Source organism: Pezoporus occidentalis, unplaced genomic scaffold (genome assembly GCF_034315485.1).
Source record: "Pezoporus occidentalis ecotype Australia unplaced genomic scaffold, CSIRO_AGI_Poc_V1 ctg44, whole genome shotgun sequence".
In the NCBI taxonomy this organism is placed as follows: domain Eukaryota; kingdom Metazoa; phylum Chordata; class Aves; order Psittaciformes; family Psittacidae; genus Pezoporus; species Pezoporus occidentalis.
The window spans coordinates 137,092-152,269 of NW_026915769.1; the positions used below are offsets into that span (position 1 = coordinate 137,092).

Consider the following 15,178-nt stretch of genomic DNA (forward strand, 5'->3'; position numbering starts at 1 on the left):
CCCATCTAAGGTTTGCATGCATTGTCCAGGGTAACGTGAATGATGCTCAACATATGTGCATTGTGAACAACTTTATGTGAAACTACAGTTTGCCTTGTAGGAAAAATTACATGGGACCCTATGTCTTGGTTCTAAGGCACAAATGTTTTGCACTGATGGGCAGAGACAGCTCCAGACTGTGTTTGCTGACTTCTGACCAGTGTTTTGGCATTGTTTGTGTGTGTGTTCATGCCGCTTTCATGCGTACTGCTTCCTCCAAAGTGTGGAGTTGCCTTTTTTTTTGTTTTAGCAAGAGTCATAACAATGGAAATAGTGTGCAATTTCTCCAGCTCTGAATAGATAAAGATCTTATGCAAAGTGAGTTAGAGTCAACTGTTAAGAGGGATAACCACTCCTTTCAGGCATGTGGAAGGGACTGGTACCACTTTAACTCAAAAAAAGCTGGGGGGGATATAGATAATTTAGAAACCCTTAGACTCCCCCATAACACCACCATCCTGAAAATGGCTAAGACCCTGGCTTTAAATTCTTCCAAGTAGTTTGCAGAAATCTTGTTCTGTAAATAAATAGAAATAAAGTGGTAAATATGTAGAGAAGTTGTGAAATGTTATAAAGAACAGGGATGACAAACAGAGATGGGAGGAGTGGGGGAGGACAGTACTTTATATTGGTTCCTGCAGAAAGCCAGATGGGTCTAGTGTCACTTCTGACCAAAGGCCTGAGCTGTGGTCTCTTTCTCACCAGCTCACCCACTCTGTTCCCCTACTTCTTCCCACCTGCATGGTAAGAGACAAAAAATTAGGGAACCTGTTAGCCAAGGAAGCTACAACTTAACCTAAGTCAGCCTAGCCCAGCTCCTTCTATTTCAGATGTCTAATCATGCCTTGCCACTAATTGCTACAGCCCTCATCCAGTGAAAAATCCGAACAAGACTGAGAGCTGCCTCAGCCAGGGCACTGAAGTGACAGTGCTCATGAAATCTCCTTTCGCCACCACTCCACACATTATTTAGCTGTGGTATAAAAGCCACAGCTTGACAGTCTTGAAAGCCACATATGATAGACTTACGTCATGGTAGAAGTCACCCTGGCGTTGCTAAACTTGAACAAAGAATATTTCTAAGTTGTTGACTTTAAAACTTCTGTACAGGATGTCATATTGGAAGGACAAATGCTTTTCTTCCAATAAGCTGTAATGGAATTGTCCATTTCACAGGGAGCTGTGGCACCTTTATGCTGATGATGTGAGAAAGCATTGCTCTCCCACTTGCAGCCAGAGGAAAAGCAACCACAAAGAAGAGAAAGTGCCCAGTGTTTTCTGTAGGGTTGAACACTCAAAACAAAATGTACTTTTAAAATTATCGTTCCTGTGAAAAATTGCTGTACATAAAACTAAAGTAAAGCAAAGAACAATGAGTTTATGATAGGGAGTAGTCAGGTTTAAAGATGCCAAAACATCCAACCACTTGTTATCAGATTATAAGGAACCCTGTAAGACTTGTAAATGTCTCTTCATAGCAACTGCTAATGCGCTGAGATGGGAACTGCTTCAAAGGAGACTCTGTGAGTTGCTGTGTCAGGTATGATACTTGTTTGGTGGGAGAGGAAAAGGTAGGCTTGCACAGGAGGTGCTCTGGTGGAAGGACCTCTACAGCTGAGAAGAGCTGCAAATAATTTGGCAGCATCAGATTTCTTCCCTTCTAACATGTACATAACTGAAGGCACATCATTATTTTCCTCCTTCAACCTTTGGGAAGAAAAAACGGGCTAGAACTTACAGGTGTGGTGGTGGTCTTCACTGTAAACAGTTATTGGTGATCATATCAAACAGGGCTGATGGAAGTTTTCCCTGATGCATTGATGTGATTTGATCCCCTCAATAAGCCCTCTCTTCCGCAGGCAATCTTAACAACCAAGTATTTAAAATCTCATAATAAGATATATTTCAGTATCCAGACATTAGAATAGGCAGTGAGACAGTTCTTACTTCTGTGCCCCTCTGAAAATACATTGGAAATTACATAACTCTGGAGTGCTTTGCTTTGAATAAAAATACTTTATTCAAGTTTGGAAGGGGGTGGAGGGGGAGATGTTGTGGGAAGACTCTTTTTCCCAACCAGCTCTGGTAAGGATTGCTACAGCTCAGGTTTGAACGGTCTGGATTTAACATAGAACAACAAGGTATTTATAAAGGCAAACAGAGGATCTTGAAATGTATCCTAGGCTGTAACAGGGCCATAAGAGCAGAAAGAAAACTGTGGACCAGGTGCATGCAAATAGAACTTGTATTTGTACATAAAAGTCTGCAGAAATAAAGGCTGAAAGTAGCAAGGGGAAACTGCCTGATTTTCCCAACAACTGAAATAGTTCAATAAGATAAAACTTATTATGTTCCTAATCAGTAGTAGTGTTCTTCCGATTTTTTTACCTTTTTTCCTCTATGGCTGCCTGCCATAAGCTCTTTCTCTATCACAACAGTGCTGTGCAGAGTTAGATTCTGACTACAGTGTGCTGTCCTCGTCAACTGAGCTGGTAAAAAAGAAGGTAAGTGTGCTGGCTATGACCACTGCTGAGATGTTAAAATGTGATACTAGTTTTGTTGGGTTTGGGTTTGTTTGGTTTGGGTTTGGGGTTTTTTTTATGACCTGAAGGAAATGACTAACTTTCCTTGTGAGAAACTTTGCCAAGTTAAATATTCATTAAGTATAATTTGAGAGACATACTTATGTATATATGCATGCACATGTATACACACATACAAAAGTATACTCAAACCTTACTGCAAAACCAGTCTCCTGTTGCTTCTGAATAGTTGTGACAAAATACAAGTGTTTGATAAATTGCATTCTGAGATGGATCAGAGGCTTAAGATGAGGCTATATCTTCCAATTTATTTACTAGTTTTCATCACTTAAGCAACACTAGGTCAAATGCAGCTTCCTAAGTGTTGCTCGGAAGTTTCCTCTAGCCATCTTCAGGTGACCCTTCTTCAGTACTAAACTGGAAGGAAGTGGTCTGCATTCAGGGGCAGGGGATAGTGGAGACAGTGCTTTGTCTTCAAAAAGACAAAAAAGCTGCCTTTCCACTCCTGCTGAAGGATCTCACCTGTGGAGCAGGTGCTGGATGCTGGAGGAATGGTCCCTTTCTCAGTCCATGTGGTTGGCTTGGCTGAAAGGGTTTGTGGGTTTTTCAGCTGTTTTGGTTAGGTTTTTTACAGGGTTTGGTTGGTGGTTTTCTTGGTTCTCTTGTCCTGCTCATCGTGCCTGGTCTTGTAGTATTTCGTTCTAGACCTGGCTTCAGCCAACATGTCTCCTGCAAATGTAAAGTTGAATTATTCTACCTCTTCCTGTACCTGTTCTGCCCATTAAGGATGTTAGCTTTTCTAGACAAAAAAACAACAGATGATGTATTTGTGTAACTGTCAGTATCACATTATGCAGATGCAGCTGTGTGGGGGGTGGGAAGGGAAGTTGGTGGCATTAATGTATTCAGTGTGACTGAACAACAGCGCTGCTTTCTATTTTTCCATTAGCAGTTCCATCGCTCTAAGTGGCAATGGAGTGAAGGACCGACCTTGGGCACTGAACTTCCAAGGATACTGCCCTTGGATGTTTCATACTGGCATAGTACGCTTCTGCTAGGTAAGACCTGATGGTGTTGGCCATTTTCACCTCAATCCTGAAATATAAAGGGTCGATAGAACAGCATCAATAGTGCTAAACATGCACCATAGAGAGTGCAATATCTGTCATCCATCTGTTTCTGCATGTAATCCAGGGGGCTGAACTGTGTTTATAATGCTTGCAATGAAGGGCCTGAAAAGGTGGCTGGCTGTCAGCCTAACAGGAGACCCCAAAAGCTTGAGGGACCGTTGGTATAAATCCTACATCCAAGTGTTTTCCTGACAAGCTTGCCAGTCTGGATCAAAAGGGCTTGAGTTATGTTTGTCCTGTTCATTCTGACTGGCACAAACTGAGATAGCAAGTGATGACTTGCTACTTTGCTACTGAGCTGAGGTCAGTCCTGGTTTAAATACTTGAACAGGTGCCATAGCTACTGAGATTCAAATAATTGTATTTGTCAATTTCTCCTGTGTTCATGAAATATTCGTACTTCCCTGTGACTCTCAAGCCTTACAAGTATTAAAAGCCGCTGACAGATGTGCAGTGCAGGGCCACAGAACTGCAGAGTGCCTTTGGGATTTTATAGACAAAGCATTCCTTCCAGAAGTAAGCCCGTACAACAGAGCGTCTCCTCACACATGCTGCAAAATACTCAAACATAGTTCTACAGCATCCTGGGAGAAAGGGAAGAAGCTCTTGATCAGCTGCATGTGTTCCTTACAAAAACACTGCAAGGGCTGTTTCAGTGGGCCAGCTTGGAGTGTTCTTGCAACTTGCTGTACTATCGCGATACAGCCACAAATGAGGCAGGTATTCTCAGCTTGCGCCGGTCAAGTATTGATACAAAAAAAGAATAATCTATTTCCCAGCCCTCTCTGCCACACAAAACAATTCACCACAACAAACCTGTCCTACGCGGAAGTATCTATAACCTGACTGATGGAAAACCCCTGTCCCCAGGTGCTGCAGACTCTCCGTGTACAAAATTTGTCTCGGCCAGATAACCCATTTGTACTGAGATGGAAGCAGCTTTATTATAAATCTGTACTCGGTTGGTTTGCTTCTTGGTGTTTTTCGGCTTAGTCAAAACCTGATATGTGACTGAACCCAAATTTGACAGTGACCACCACTCCTCACACAGGTCTCTCTTCACAGATGCTCTGAACTTGGAAACCTCATGCGCAAATAACCCTCCTGAGCACGGCTGGGATCGGCCTTGTAGACAGAACTCTGACAGCTGTGTGTTTGAAAGCTGCCATCCGGGACACAGGTCCACTTCAGATGTGACATCAGTAGGGCACAGGTAAAGATGGCAGAATAACCGCTTTGGGGTGAAGGGTGGGAGAGTCCATGGGACCTAGTATGTTCCAAGGAAAAGTGTATCCCCAGCAGATGCTGACCCCAGCAGCAGGCATCTCATAGGAAATACTGGATGCTTGGTGATCAGCTAATGGTGTTGTGGGGATAACTCTTTGCTTCTATTAACAAAATATGAAAGCTCTTACGGAAACCAGCCAATACAGCGATGTTCTTACCATTTCATCCTGGAGAAATGAGGCTTGATGTAAGCATTCTTGTGTTTATTTTCGGTATTTAACTCACTACTGACACTCCCTTTCACTCCTATTTGACTCCTACTCGACTCCTATTCAGGAGTCAAAATCGTGTTGGCTTTTAGGACTCTCAATTAGTTTTTTCCAGAGTGTAAAGCAGGAATTCTGATGGCTCTGTTTATCAGGCTGCCTCCTTAGATCTTTTAAATAGAGATTGAACTGCTTAGGATTATGAAATCTAGCTATTGTCGGTGAGTATTTTAAAAGATGAGGATGATCCTGAAGATGCAGACAGGCACTCTGCAGCAAAACTCAGCAGCTCTTGAAGCTTTTGCCATGGGTTTTCTGTAGAGTTGAGCAGTGTGGAGGAGGTTGGGAGGACTGGTGGTGGTTCTTGCTGTTTGGGGGAGGAGAGATTGATGTTAGTGATGAATTTGCCTTTCTCTGGGAGACCAGCTGTCTGACTATACAGATAGTGGTGACTTCAGTTGTTATGTGCTTAAGGAAAACGGGCAATATATCTCACTGTTGTTTGGGCAATATGCAAATAACATATATTGCTAGGTGGAAAATATGCTCTGCTGGTAACTGTACTGATGCAGACCTTCCTGTTTCCATTACCATGATGGACTCTTCAGTTACTGAGGTGAGTGCTGTCTCTAATGCCTGAGATGTGGTTTTGAATGGTTTCAAGCATTTAGTGCCTTACTCAGACCCAGATCCAGATTGAGAAGCTATAAATTGGCACTGCTCAAGGTGAATGGAGCTGGCAAGGGTAAACAGGGTGCTGTGACATCTTGTCCTCTATGGGGTAGTCCCTTCTATTTGGGCACACTTATAGAATACTGTAGATAACTATAGACCCAAATGTCATAATGTTCGCATGCATCTGGGTCATGCTTTTAGCTGGGGGAGTGTTTTAAATGTGGTTTCCAGGCTTGAGACAGTGCTGTTTCTGCAGTAATACTTGGTTCTGCCAGGGAAGCCTGAGTGATTTCACTCTTCTTATCCACCCGCAAGAAGCCACAGGATGCGTTAGCTGTGAATGCTGCCTTTCTCTGCACTTTCTCCCACGGCTACCATGTAACAGCTGAAACCCGACATCTTTGCTGTATGAAAATTGTCCTTCAGCTGATGTGCTCAGATATGTCTCCACGGCTGTATTGAATCCTGCATCTACAGCTTGAGCTTTCTCATGGCAACAGCAAGATGAGCTGCATGCAGCTCAGCACACCTAGCTGTGCTCAGTGCCACAATACTCGCTACTGAAATCTGGACTTCAGCCTCTGCCATGCAGCAGGGCTTCTAATTAGCTTTACAAGCTCCAGTACTGGAGGTGATGATGGAAGAATACTGGTCAGTGGTTTCTGTGAACCTGGAAATAACCTCTGCCAGACTAATGAGCAGGCAACCTCAGACCTACCCTCACTAGTGTGTGGTACCTGGAAGTGTAGCAGTGGTCTGGTTGCAGTGGCAAATCAAAGCACACAGTGCAGTGAGGGTGAAAAGTAGGAGTGGGGTTGCCGGTGTTTTCAGCACACTGCTCAGCTGCAGTAGAGCAGGTGAGGAACAGTAAGCCTGTGCTGCTACTGTTTAAGCCACCTTAGAGGGGATAATCTTAAAGGCTCCATCTTTACACAGTCCTTCTGGAAAGTCACAGCCTTGCAAAGTTGTTTGAAATGACTGTGCTTCATTTCTCTGGTGCTTTCTGTAATTCCAGTAATGGCCCAGAAATGTCATTTTCCATTTCTGTCTTTTTTTTTCTTATTATTTTTTTCAATATATACTTTTCTTGTTAATATTCAAGAGGGGGAATAAAAAAAAATGTCAAAGCTTGCTCCAGAGAAAAGGCAAATGGGCTGTGTCCTGTATCAGTTCTCAAACCCGTGACATGCAGCAAAATTTGAATATCCTTGTTTAATAGGAAAAATCTCCCTAGTTTTTTGGTTTGTTTTATTACACCGTGGTTGCAGATGTGTTTGTGCAGATCAAATCCTTCAGCATGCAAGTAACTCAAATTGCTTTGTGAAAATGTTGTCACTGTAGGAGTTCAGAGGCTATTTATTAAAGGAGTTCCTATGAGGACCAGATGAAGCTTGGGTTTCTTATACTTGTTTTGATTTGTAAATGTGAAAGCCACATCACATTCTAAAAACCAGATGATAGGCCTTCCAAATGTTAATTCTTGTTTGGGAGGAGTTATACAAGACTGTGGCCAGTATTTGTCTGCTGTGACAGAGGTTCCTTGGATTATTATGATTATTAAAGGGATGGAGGGGAGAAAAGTGATTAGGGATGTACTGCAGGACCTTCTTTGACACAGTCCATTTCTCAGGAAGAAACACCACTCTGTAATGCCCTCTGCAAACAGATTTTATTAGATCTAGAATACTGGGGTTTCTTCTTGGTGGTGTATTTCCTGTGCAAGTGTACCCTGTGCAGTCCATGGCAGTTCACAATCCTGATAGTATGGGGTTTTAAAAACTTAGAGGATTCCTTCACTGCCAATAGAAAGCAGCAACTATGGGATTACTTGGGGTGGGAGAAGGCATGTAGAATAATGTATTGCTTTAGTCAGTTCTGGGTTGGTTGGTTGCTTTGGGGGGGTGGGGGGGTGGGGTGTTCCTTTTAAAAACCATTTAGATTTCTTTTGTTTTCATTCTAACATGCTATTCATTTTCACCTTCTTTGCCAATATTCCTGTAGAACTAATGGCCTGAACAAGGCAAATGCAATGCTGTACTTCCTTAAGCTTAATAGGGAATTCAAATAGGAATAAAAATAGCCTGGATTTGCATTAGAGGAAACATGTGGCTGCCTGGGGCAAGGTTCTGTGGGTACAGTCAAGTCTGGTATGGAAAGGAAAGAGAATGCATTTTCTAATGCTGGGAGCAGTCTTGGAAGAGACCAGAGGTTCTTGGTCATCTCCTTTTCCTCTTTGCTGGATTTTCTGAAGACGTTTGAGGAGGGAGAGAAGATACCAGAACATAGATGATTGCTTGCTGACATGGTTTTCCGTTGTCCCCTCAACTTCAATAGTGATGTTGGACCCAAAGCTGGATATAGCCTCGTACTTTCTCTGCTTGGGGATAGGTTTGTATTTGGGTTTTTTCCCTATTAGGCACTCCTCTTCAGCAGTGGAGATCACCACAAGTAATTATCAACTTAATCCTTTAAAACTCTTTTAATCCTGCATTTTCACCCATAAAGAGAGACCAGTCTATCCATTAAATACAAGTTAGGGTAAAATGAAGAAGAGGGATATTTCCCATTGAGTATCTCCCTTGCCACACTGAAAGCCTTAAGAGGATATTGGTTTTGTCTGTGATATGATAAGGCTTGGGTGCAGAACTGCACTGTAGCAGCTAAAGGAACATGGAAAAAAAAACTACGGGCCAGCATTTAACCGCTTATTTCCTCTCTACTGTTTGTATACAAACAAGGAAGCCCAAAGCCTTTTGAAGTGGCTAGGAGTTATACATAACTTTGAAAAACTAGTATCATTCAAAGACAGACACTAAAACATACAACACAACATATATCATAGAATGGTTTGGGTTGGAAGAGACCTTAAATACCATCTGGTTCAATCCCCGTGCCATGGTCAGGAATGCTTTCCACTGCATACAAGTTTTCTGTGTTCTGAATCATCTGCTTGGTTGAGCCATTAATAGTAACACCTTTATTAGGTTTATTTTATTGTTTAAACGAGCCTGTGAAGGTCTGCGAGTCTTGCTTGTAGGGTATGAGGTCAAGGCCTAGAAAATGGATATAACTTGCTGCACAACATTAAGACAGAACAGTGGTGTGGTAACACATACATTGGTCACTTCAAAACGTATGTTAGAAGCAAAACATGAAGTCAGAAACCAGCTGATTCTCCTGAGATAAGACTTCTGCAGAAGCATAGTTATCACTCCTAATGGTGATAATATGCCAAGCTACGCACTTATGTATGGGTGGCTTTAGACTAGCAGAAGAATCTGCGTGCGCCATGTAGTTCTTCAGTGCTGAAATAATTCAGGCACAGATGGGGAAATCAAAAATTTGACAGACAAATTTTCTACTTGCACAGCAAGCCTTTCCCTGGTACTAACTCTTCTCTCTTTCCATTAAGATTGACTGTGCAGAGCCACCACTACCAGCCAATTTGATCCCATCCAGGTCAGGTTTTGTGTAAGCTTTTAAAAGCCTTTATTAAGATTGTACAATATGGATAAGTATCTGAAATAATTTTGTTTTAGGAGTGATTACTTAACTTCAGCCCAAGAAGTTCTTACGTCCTCTTTGGAAAGCACTGCACCAGTAACAGGTAAGCCCTTAATTTGGGACACAGATGTGTGAACCTTTTGCACTGTAAATACTGGGAAATAGCTATGTTCAAGTGTGCACATTTACTGAACAGTAAAAGCTCTGTCTTCTCTTGGCTGATGTTATAGGCCACCTTGTTATAGAGGAAAAATCACTCAAGCGCTTGTGTGAAAAAGTGGAAGATGTGCCAACTTCTGTAACAATGGAGAAAAACAACAGTAAGGATCCGGCTGGTCCTGTGCCAGGTACAGTAACTGCTGCAGAGCACTGGCACTCGTGCAGTGCAGAAATGGATTACTTCCAGCACATAGAATCATAGAATACTTAGGGTTGGAAAGGACCTTAAGATCATCCAGTTCCACATCTTTGAAGTGAAGAAAACGTGTAAAAAAATTCACAAGTTATTTTTCTATCTTTGCAAATATTTTCACCTGCAAATGCTCTCGGCTCTCTCTGATATCCTAAGTAGGAAGAAGGCTTTATGTACTTGCTGGAGGCTGGTAGTCTACAGTATGGCAAGAGTGAACTTAGCATGAACCAACTTAGTGAAAACTTGATGCTTTCTCAGCTGGCAAAATACTGTGTGGGTACTAAACCCCAGGTAATTTGGGGAAGAGAGAGATTGTTTTCATGGTTCTAAAAAGTTTAACGACATAGCTGGACTAAATAACACTTCCTTCTCTTTCAAAACTGATGCCCAGTGCACAAGAAGCTGGGATGGGTCAACAGGAGAGATGAGGATAGGCCTTTGTGTGTAGTTCTGGCTTTTGCTATAGCCATAAACATGCAGAAGATGTGTTTTTGCCGGATCTGATGGTGCTTCTTCCCCCTAAAGACTAAAAGCAAAACAAAACTGGGGTAGTGCACACAGTGTATTCAAGCTATTTTTAAAAAAGCTAATCTGAATAAGTAGCACAGGATATATCTGCATGCTAGTTTGTAACCATTTTTTAGCCTTTACCTAAATATAAGACTGCCATCACTTCTTGTTTGGTTTTGTTCCTCTCTTTAGAGCTATCTTCCTGAACTATAATTCAGTCCCCTTCACTTAAACATATTTTCTTTCTACTAATTTGCCTCCACTGTTAATTTTCATATGTGGTCTGGGTGTCTTTGGCAAGTAGGAAACAGATACGCAAAATAGATCAGAGAGCATTCAAATAACTTTAAAGTCTGAGAATCCTGCTGCCTGTTGTACATCTCTAAAAATAAAGTGATTCTGGTATTAGAACAGAGACGCTGAATCTCCACTTGTGGTTTTTGCTGGGACCACACGATGTCTCCTAAAGGTGTCTGGGAGCCAGGTCAGATATGCAGGGCTCCTGCAAAAATCAGCAGGGACAAAAGGGAGCACTAAGCAGAGGTTAGGTGGGTTTCTTCTTTCCTGTACCGTTCCTTTGGCCTACTTTGGGGGAGGGGGGGGTGTCTGACTACACAAACAGAAAACAAACCTCTAGAAAAACATGTTCTAGAAGGTATAAATAGCTGTGAGTTACCGCTGCACCAGTAACCAGTGTGACTAGACTTTCTTCAGCATGTTAAGTATTTTCCTTCTGAAATATCTTTAATAGTTGTCTTCCTGGAGGTTACTTTTTGCCAGCTGGAATCACAGAATGGTTTGGGTTGGAACAGACCTTAAAGCTCATCCAGTTCCACCCCCTTGACATGGGCAGGGACACCTTCCGCTAGAGCAGGTTGCTCCAAGCCCTGTCCAACCTGGCCTTGAACACTGCCAGGGATGGGGCAGCCACAGCTTCTCTGGGCAGCCTGTTCAGTACCTCACCACCCTCACAGGGAAGAACTTCTGCCTAAGATCTCATCTCAATCTCCCCTCTCTCAGTTTAAAGCCATTCCCCCTTGTCCTGCCCCTACATGCCCTTGTAAAAAGTTCCTCTCCAGCTTTCTTGCAGCCCCCTCTAAGTGCTGGAAGCAGCTGTAAGTTTTCCCAGCGTCTTCTCCAGGCTGAACAATCCCAACTCTTTCAGTCTGTTTTCATAGAAGAGGCGTTCCAGCCCTCTGAGCATCTTTTACCATCTTAAAGCTCTTCGATACTGCGGCACTTAAAAGTTTGTGTTGCATTTCAACTAGCTTTATCAGCTCCTGAACTTACCAGTTCATCACCACTCCTCTTCTGGGAAAGTTATTTTGTTGGCTCTATCAGCACCCTGCTAGCTCCATTTTGAGGTACAAAGGGACAGCCCAAGTGGCAGACTTGCTGATGGACACCTGAAATACCACAGCTGTAGGCATTTCATAACCTGGTTGTGCTCAAGCTCCTGGTAACAGCAGCTGAAGTAGCATCTATTTCTTGACTTTATCTGATATTCTGTAATGTGAAAGAAGAGAATTACAAATACTCATCATTTCTGTTACTTTGTACATGGGATTTTTTTCTACGTATTCCTCTGTTTATAGAATTCCAAATGAAAACTCTCTAGAACTCTTTTTAAATATGTATATATAAAAGTAAAAAACGCATATGCTGGTAGGAAAATAATGAAATTCATTTATCCATGGGAATATTACTGTATCTCATACAACTTCAGCTAGAGCAACTAGAACCAGCAGTACTACTTTCACTTGCAGCCATGTAACACTTCTTATTGGGATTTTTGCCAAGCCAAATAAAACTATCATCACACTAGTTTCTTTATGCTTTTATAGCATTCTTTGCTGCTGCCTCCCCTTCTTCATGCCCTCTCATGGCATTTGCTGCAATTTCTTGTAGCCCTATTGGTCCACTGCTAGTAGACAGGGTGTGGAGGCTTGCTGTGCTTTTATCATTACATTTGTTTTTGGGAATGTTTCTCCCCAGGAGCAGATCTGACCAAGAAGAAGGAATTCTGCCCTGCAATGGAAGAACACAAAACTGTTTTTCAAAATGTTTTGAAGCAAGACCTGGTAAGAGTCCTAAGTGACAGAGAAACATAGAACAGATTTGGCTGAGTAGTGACAAAAGAAAGCACTGCAGGAGGGGACAGGTCCCTTCAGTGGTGGTGCGGCCCTTCCCCTGCAGTAACTAATCTCTGATATGCCTATAGGAGGTGGGCCAGGAGAAGAAAAATAACAAAGAGCAGAGTGAGGAAGCACCAGTTGTGGTTCCCAGTAGGAAAGGTAAGAAGCTTTTGCTGAACACATTCGTATAACTCACTGGTGCACATGCCTGGGGCACTGAGGTAGAGCTGTGTGAAGATGTGCAGAGGACTGCCTACCCCACACCAGTTATTATGAGGGAGGGGGATTGCTTTAAGGAATAGTAATTGCAGTTGGAGATCAAAATAGATGAGGAGTGGAGAGAAGAAAATGTTATGTGAAATCTGCTTCTCTGACTTCTGCAGGTACTGACCTAACCAGGTCCATCCCCCTCTAGACAGGAGGGGAAAGTCCTTTGGAGCTGCAAAGGAGTTGGGATGTGTGAAACAGTTCTGGCATGCCTGCTCCCCCCAAAGATTTGTAAAGCAGCATCCTATATGCTAGCTAAAGCTTGGAGTAATGTGTTATAGATAAGCAGGATGATGTTTCTATTTAACTGTGCTTGGGTATCTCTGCTCTTCTAGACTAGGAATGAATTTATGGGCTGGAGACTTAAGCCAAAACCTATAATTAACCATTCCTGTACTAACAGATGTCAGTTGAAGCTGACTGAACAGCTAACTTTTGGGGGGTTTCACAAGCAACAGTGCTGTGCTGTCTTACTGGTGCTCTAACCCTGATATGCTCTGAGGTACCCAAGCTGTTTTGCTTGGCAAAAGCTTGACACTGGCAATCTTTGACAGTGGCTTCTGTTGAATTTAAAAAGACGTTTTCCGCAAGCTGCTTTGGAGAGGTTGTTTTTTCACTTCTGTCTGAGAACTCTTTTGTCTCTCTTCTCAGGGAGTTCACCCACTGCAGGTGGCGTTAAAGGAGATAAAACAAAGCAAAATGAGTCGTAAGTGGTTTGACTTTCAATGATCACCTGCAGGTACGAATTTCAAGCTGTAGTCTGTTACATGATTGTTTCTTCTTATCCTACAGTGACTCCCCTAATGAGAAAGAAGTGGAGGTAAGTCTTGACTGCCTGCATCCTGAAGTATCCCAGACTACGGGAAGGCTTTGTAAATAAGCCCTGATTAATATCTTGTCCTATATAAAAGAACAATGCCAAGTAGCTTAAATTGGGTGTATTTCTATAATTTGGCTTCGGAAATCTCTCTTTCCAAGCTCAATGAAACTTTGGAAGGGATGGGGTGGGAAAAGGTGGGAATCTTTAAAACTGAACAAAAGATTTGTCGCCACTGAAACATTTGCTGGCAAGCTTGAGGGAGCAGAGCTGTGACCTCCTCCCAGGCAGAATGTGCTGATTGAAGACAGTTTTGTCAAAAGACACAGATGGCACACTGTGTGCTGCCAGGATATCACCTATTCTGGCTGCAGATTATTTCCCCCATCACTACAGATGGGAAGACTGGCTTTGGGGAAAGCGGCCGTGTTCACTTCCTCTTCTGTATCTCCCCTATAACTTTGTTCGGGGGTGTAGTCCCAAATGTCGTGTTCATACCCAAATCTCCTTTAAAACTTCTGCATCATGGGTTGTTCTGAAATCTTTTGCTCTCCCATAACAGGCTGAATTCCTGAGATTGTCTTTAGGCTTTAAATGTGACTTATTTACCTTGGACAAGAGAGTGAGGCTTGAAGAAAGGTCCCGAGACTTGGCTGAAGAAAACTTGAAAAAGGAGATCACAAATGCTCTAAAGATGTTAGAGGTTAGTATTGGCCGAGGTTGGTAGGGTGGGTGGATGAGCAGTTGTGAAAGTGCCTATCAATACTGTGTTTTCTAGGATGAGTGTGTGTGTAATGCATTAAGTTCTGAAGTGATGCTGTTGAAACAGAAAAGACTTAGCACTTGAGAGCTGGCCTTTGTCTGAGTGTACTGTGTGCTCAGGCAGTGGGCAATCTTTCTATTGTACAAGCATCTGGCAAGAACCGCTGTCTTCAGCTGATTCTATGCCAGGTAAGCTGAAGTCTCTGCCCATAGGTATGTAGTCAAGTTACACTTATTCAGAATGTTGGATGCTGATCTTGTGACTGTGTGGGTCTGAACATGACTTCTTAGGACCATCAGCTGGGGTCACCCTTCTTTCTCTACTAGCAGCTCGCATTTGTTTTCTTACCCATATTCCTTTTAGGCTTTAGTTCCTTTGTGTGAAGAAGATAATCAAGCGCAGGAGATCATTAAGAAGTTGCAGAAAAGCTTGCACTTCCTCAGCCAGTATGCAGCCCGAGTTGCCAGCAGGGCAGAGATGTTGGGAGCTATTAATCAGGTAACCGCTTTCATGTAAATGTATTTTGCACAAAGGTAAAAGCTTCTAGATATAAAGACATAGCAGTGTGTTTGCTAGGTTTCTGGTTTCAGAATTAGATTTGGGAGTCTTGTGTTTGTAATGCTGACTGACCAGTACAGCTTAGTCCTGGCTTTCTCTTCACAGATCACTGTTTGTGTTGTTATAAAGAACCCTAGGCACTGAAAGCAGCTACATTGCATTAGCATTGTGCAAAAGCACACAACAGAAATATGGTTCTGATTTAAAACAAAAAGAACACCAAATAAACAAAAATCGAAAAAGAGAATTTGTAGCAGAGGGACATGTACAATAGAGAGAGCGAGAATACAGTGTGATAACAATAGACTTGTTGCTCAAATGGTATTTCTATG

General features: G+C 42.5%; 2 protein-coding genes across 9 annotated transcripts in view; one reads left to right on the forward strand and one right to left on the reverse strand.

Moving 5' to 3' along the window:
• IRAG2 (inositol 1,4,5-triphosphate receptor associated 2) overlaps positions 1-15,178 on the forward strand; it is a 39,346-nt gene that overhangs the window by 19,023 nt on the left and 5,145 nt on the right. For 3 of the 7 annotated variants that reach the window (XM_062634785.1, XM_062634788.1, XM_062634790.1), the window contains exons 19-32: positions 1,518-1,579; positions 2,478-2,543; positions 3,532-3,640; positions 4,778-4,925; positions 5,740-5,821; positions 9,293-9,339; positions 9,420-9,487; positions 9,615-9,731; positions 12,302-12,387; positions 12,528-12,600; positions 13,360-13,414; positions 13,501-13,528; positions 14,088-14,228; positions 14,652-14,786. In XM_062634785.1, coding sequence (XP_062490769.1) covers positions 1,518-1,579; positions 2,478-2,543; positions 3,532-3,640; positions 4,778-4,925; positions 5,740-5,821; positions 9,293-9,339; positions 9,420-9,487; positions 9,615-9,731; positions 12,302-12,387; positions 12,528-12,600; positions 13,360-13,414; positions 13,501-13,528; positions 14,088-14,228; positions 14,652-14,786 — 1,217 coding nt within the window. The remainder of the gene's footprint in view (positions 1-1,517; positions 1,580-2,477; positions 2,544-3,531; positions 3,641-4,777; positions 4,926-5,739; positions 5,822-9,292; positions 9,340-9,419; positions 9,488-9,614; positions 9,732-12,301; positions 12,388-12,527; positions 12,601-13,359; positions 13,415-13,500; positions 13,529-14,087; positions 14,229-14,651; positions 14,787-15,178) is intronic. The other 4 variants (XM_062634786.1, XM_062634789.1, XM_062634791.1 and 1 more) reach the window with 2 other exon arrangements.
• The window catches only part of DNAI7 (dynein axonemal intermediate chain 7), a 33,854-nt gene continuing 30,380 nt past the window's right edge, over positions 11,705-15,178 (reverse strand). Inside the window, exon 15 of one of the 2 annotated variants that reach the window (XM_062634799.1) lies at positions 11,705-11,812. In XM_062634799.1, the coding sequence (XP_062490783.1) occupies positions 11,801-11,812 (12 nt within the window). In that variant the 3' untranslated portion in view covers positions 11,705-11,800. The remainder of the gene's footprint in view (positions 11,813-15,178) is intronic. The other variant, XM_062634798.1, reaches the window with a different exon arrangement.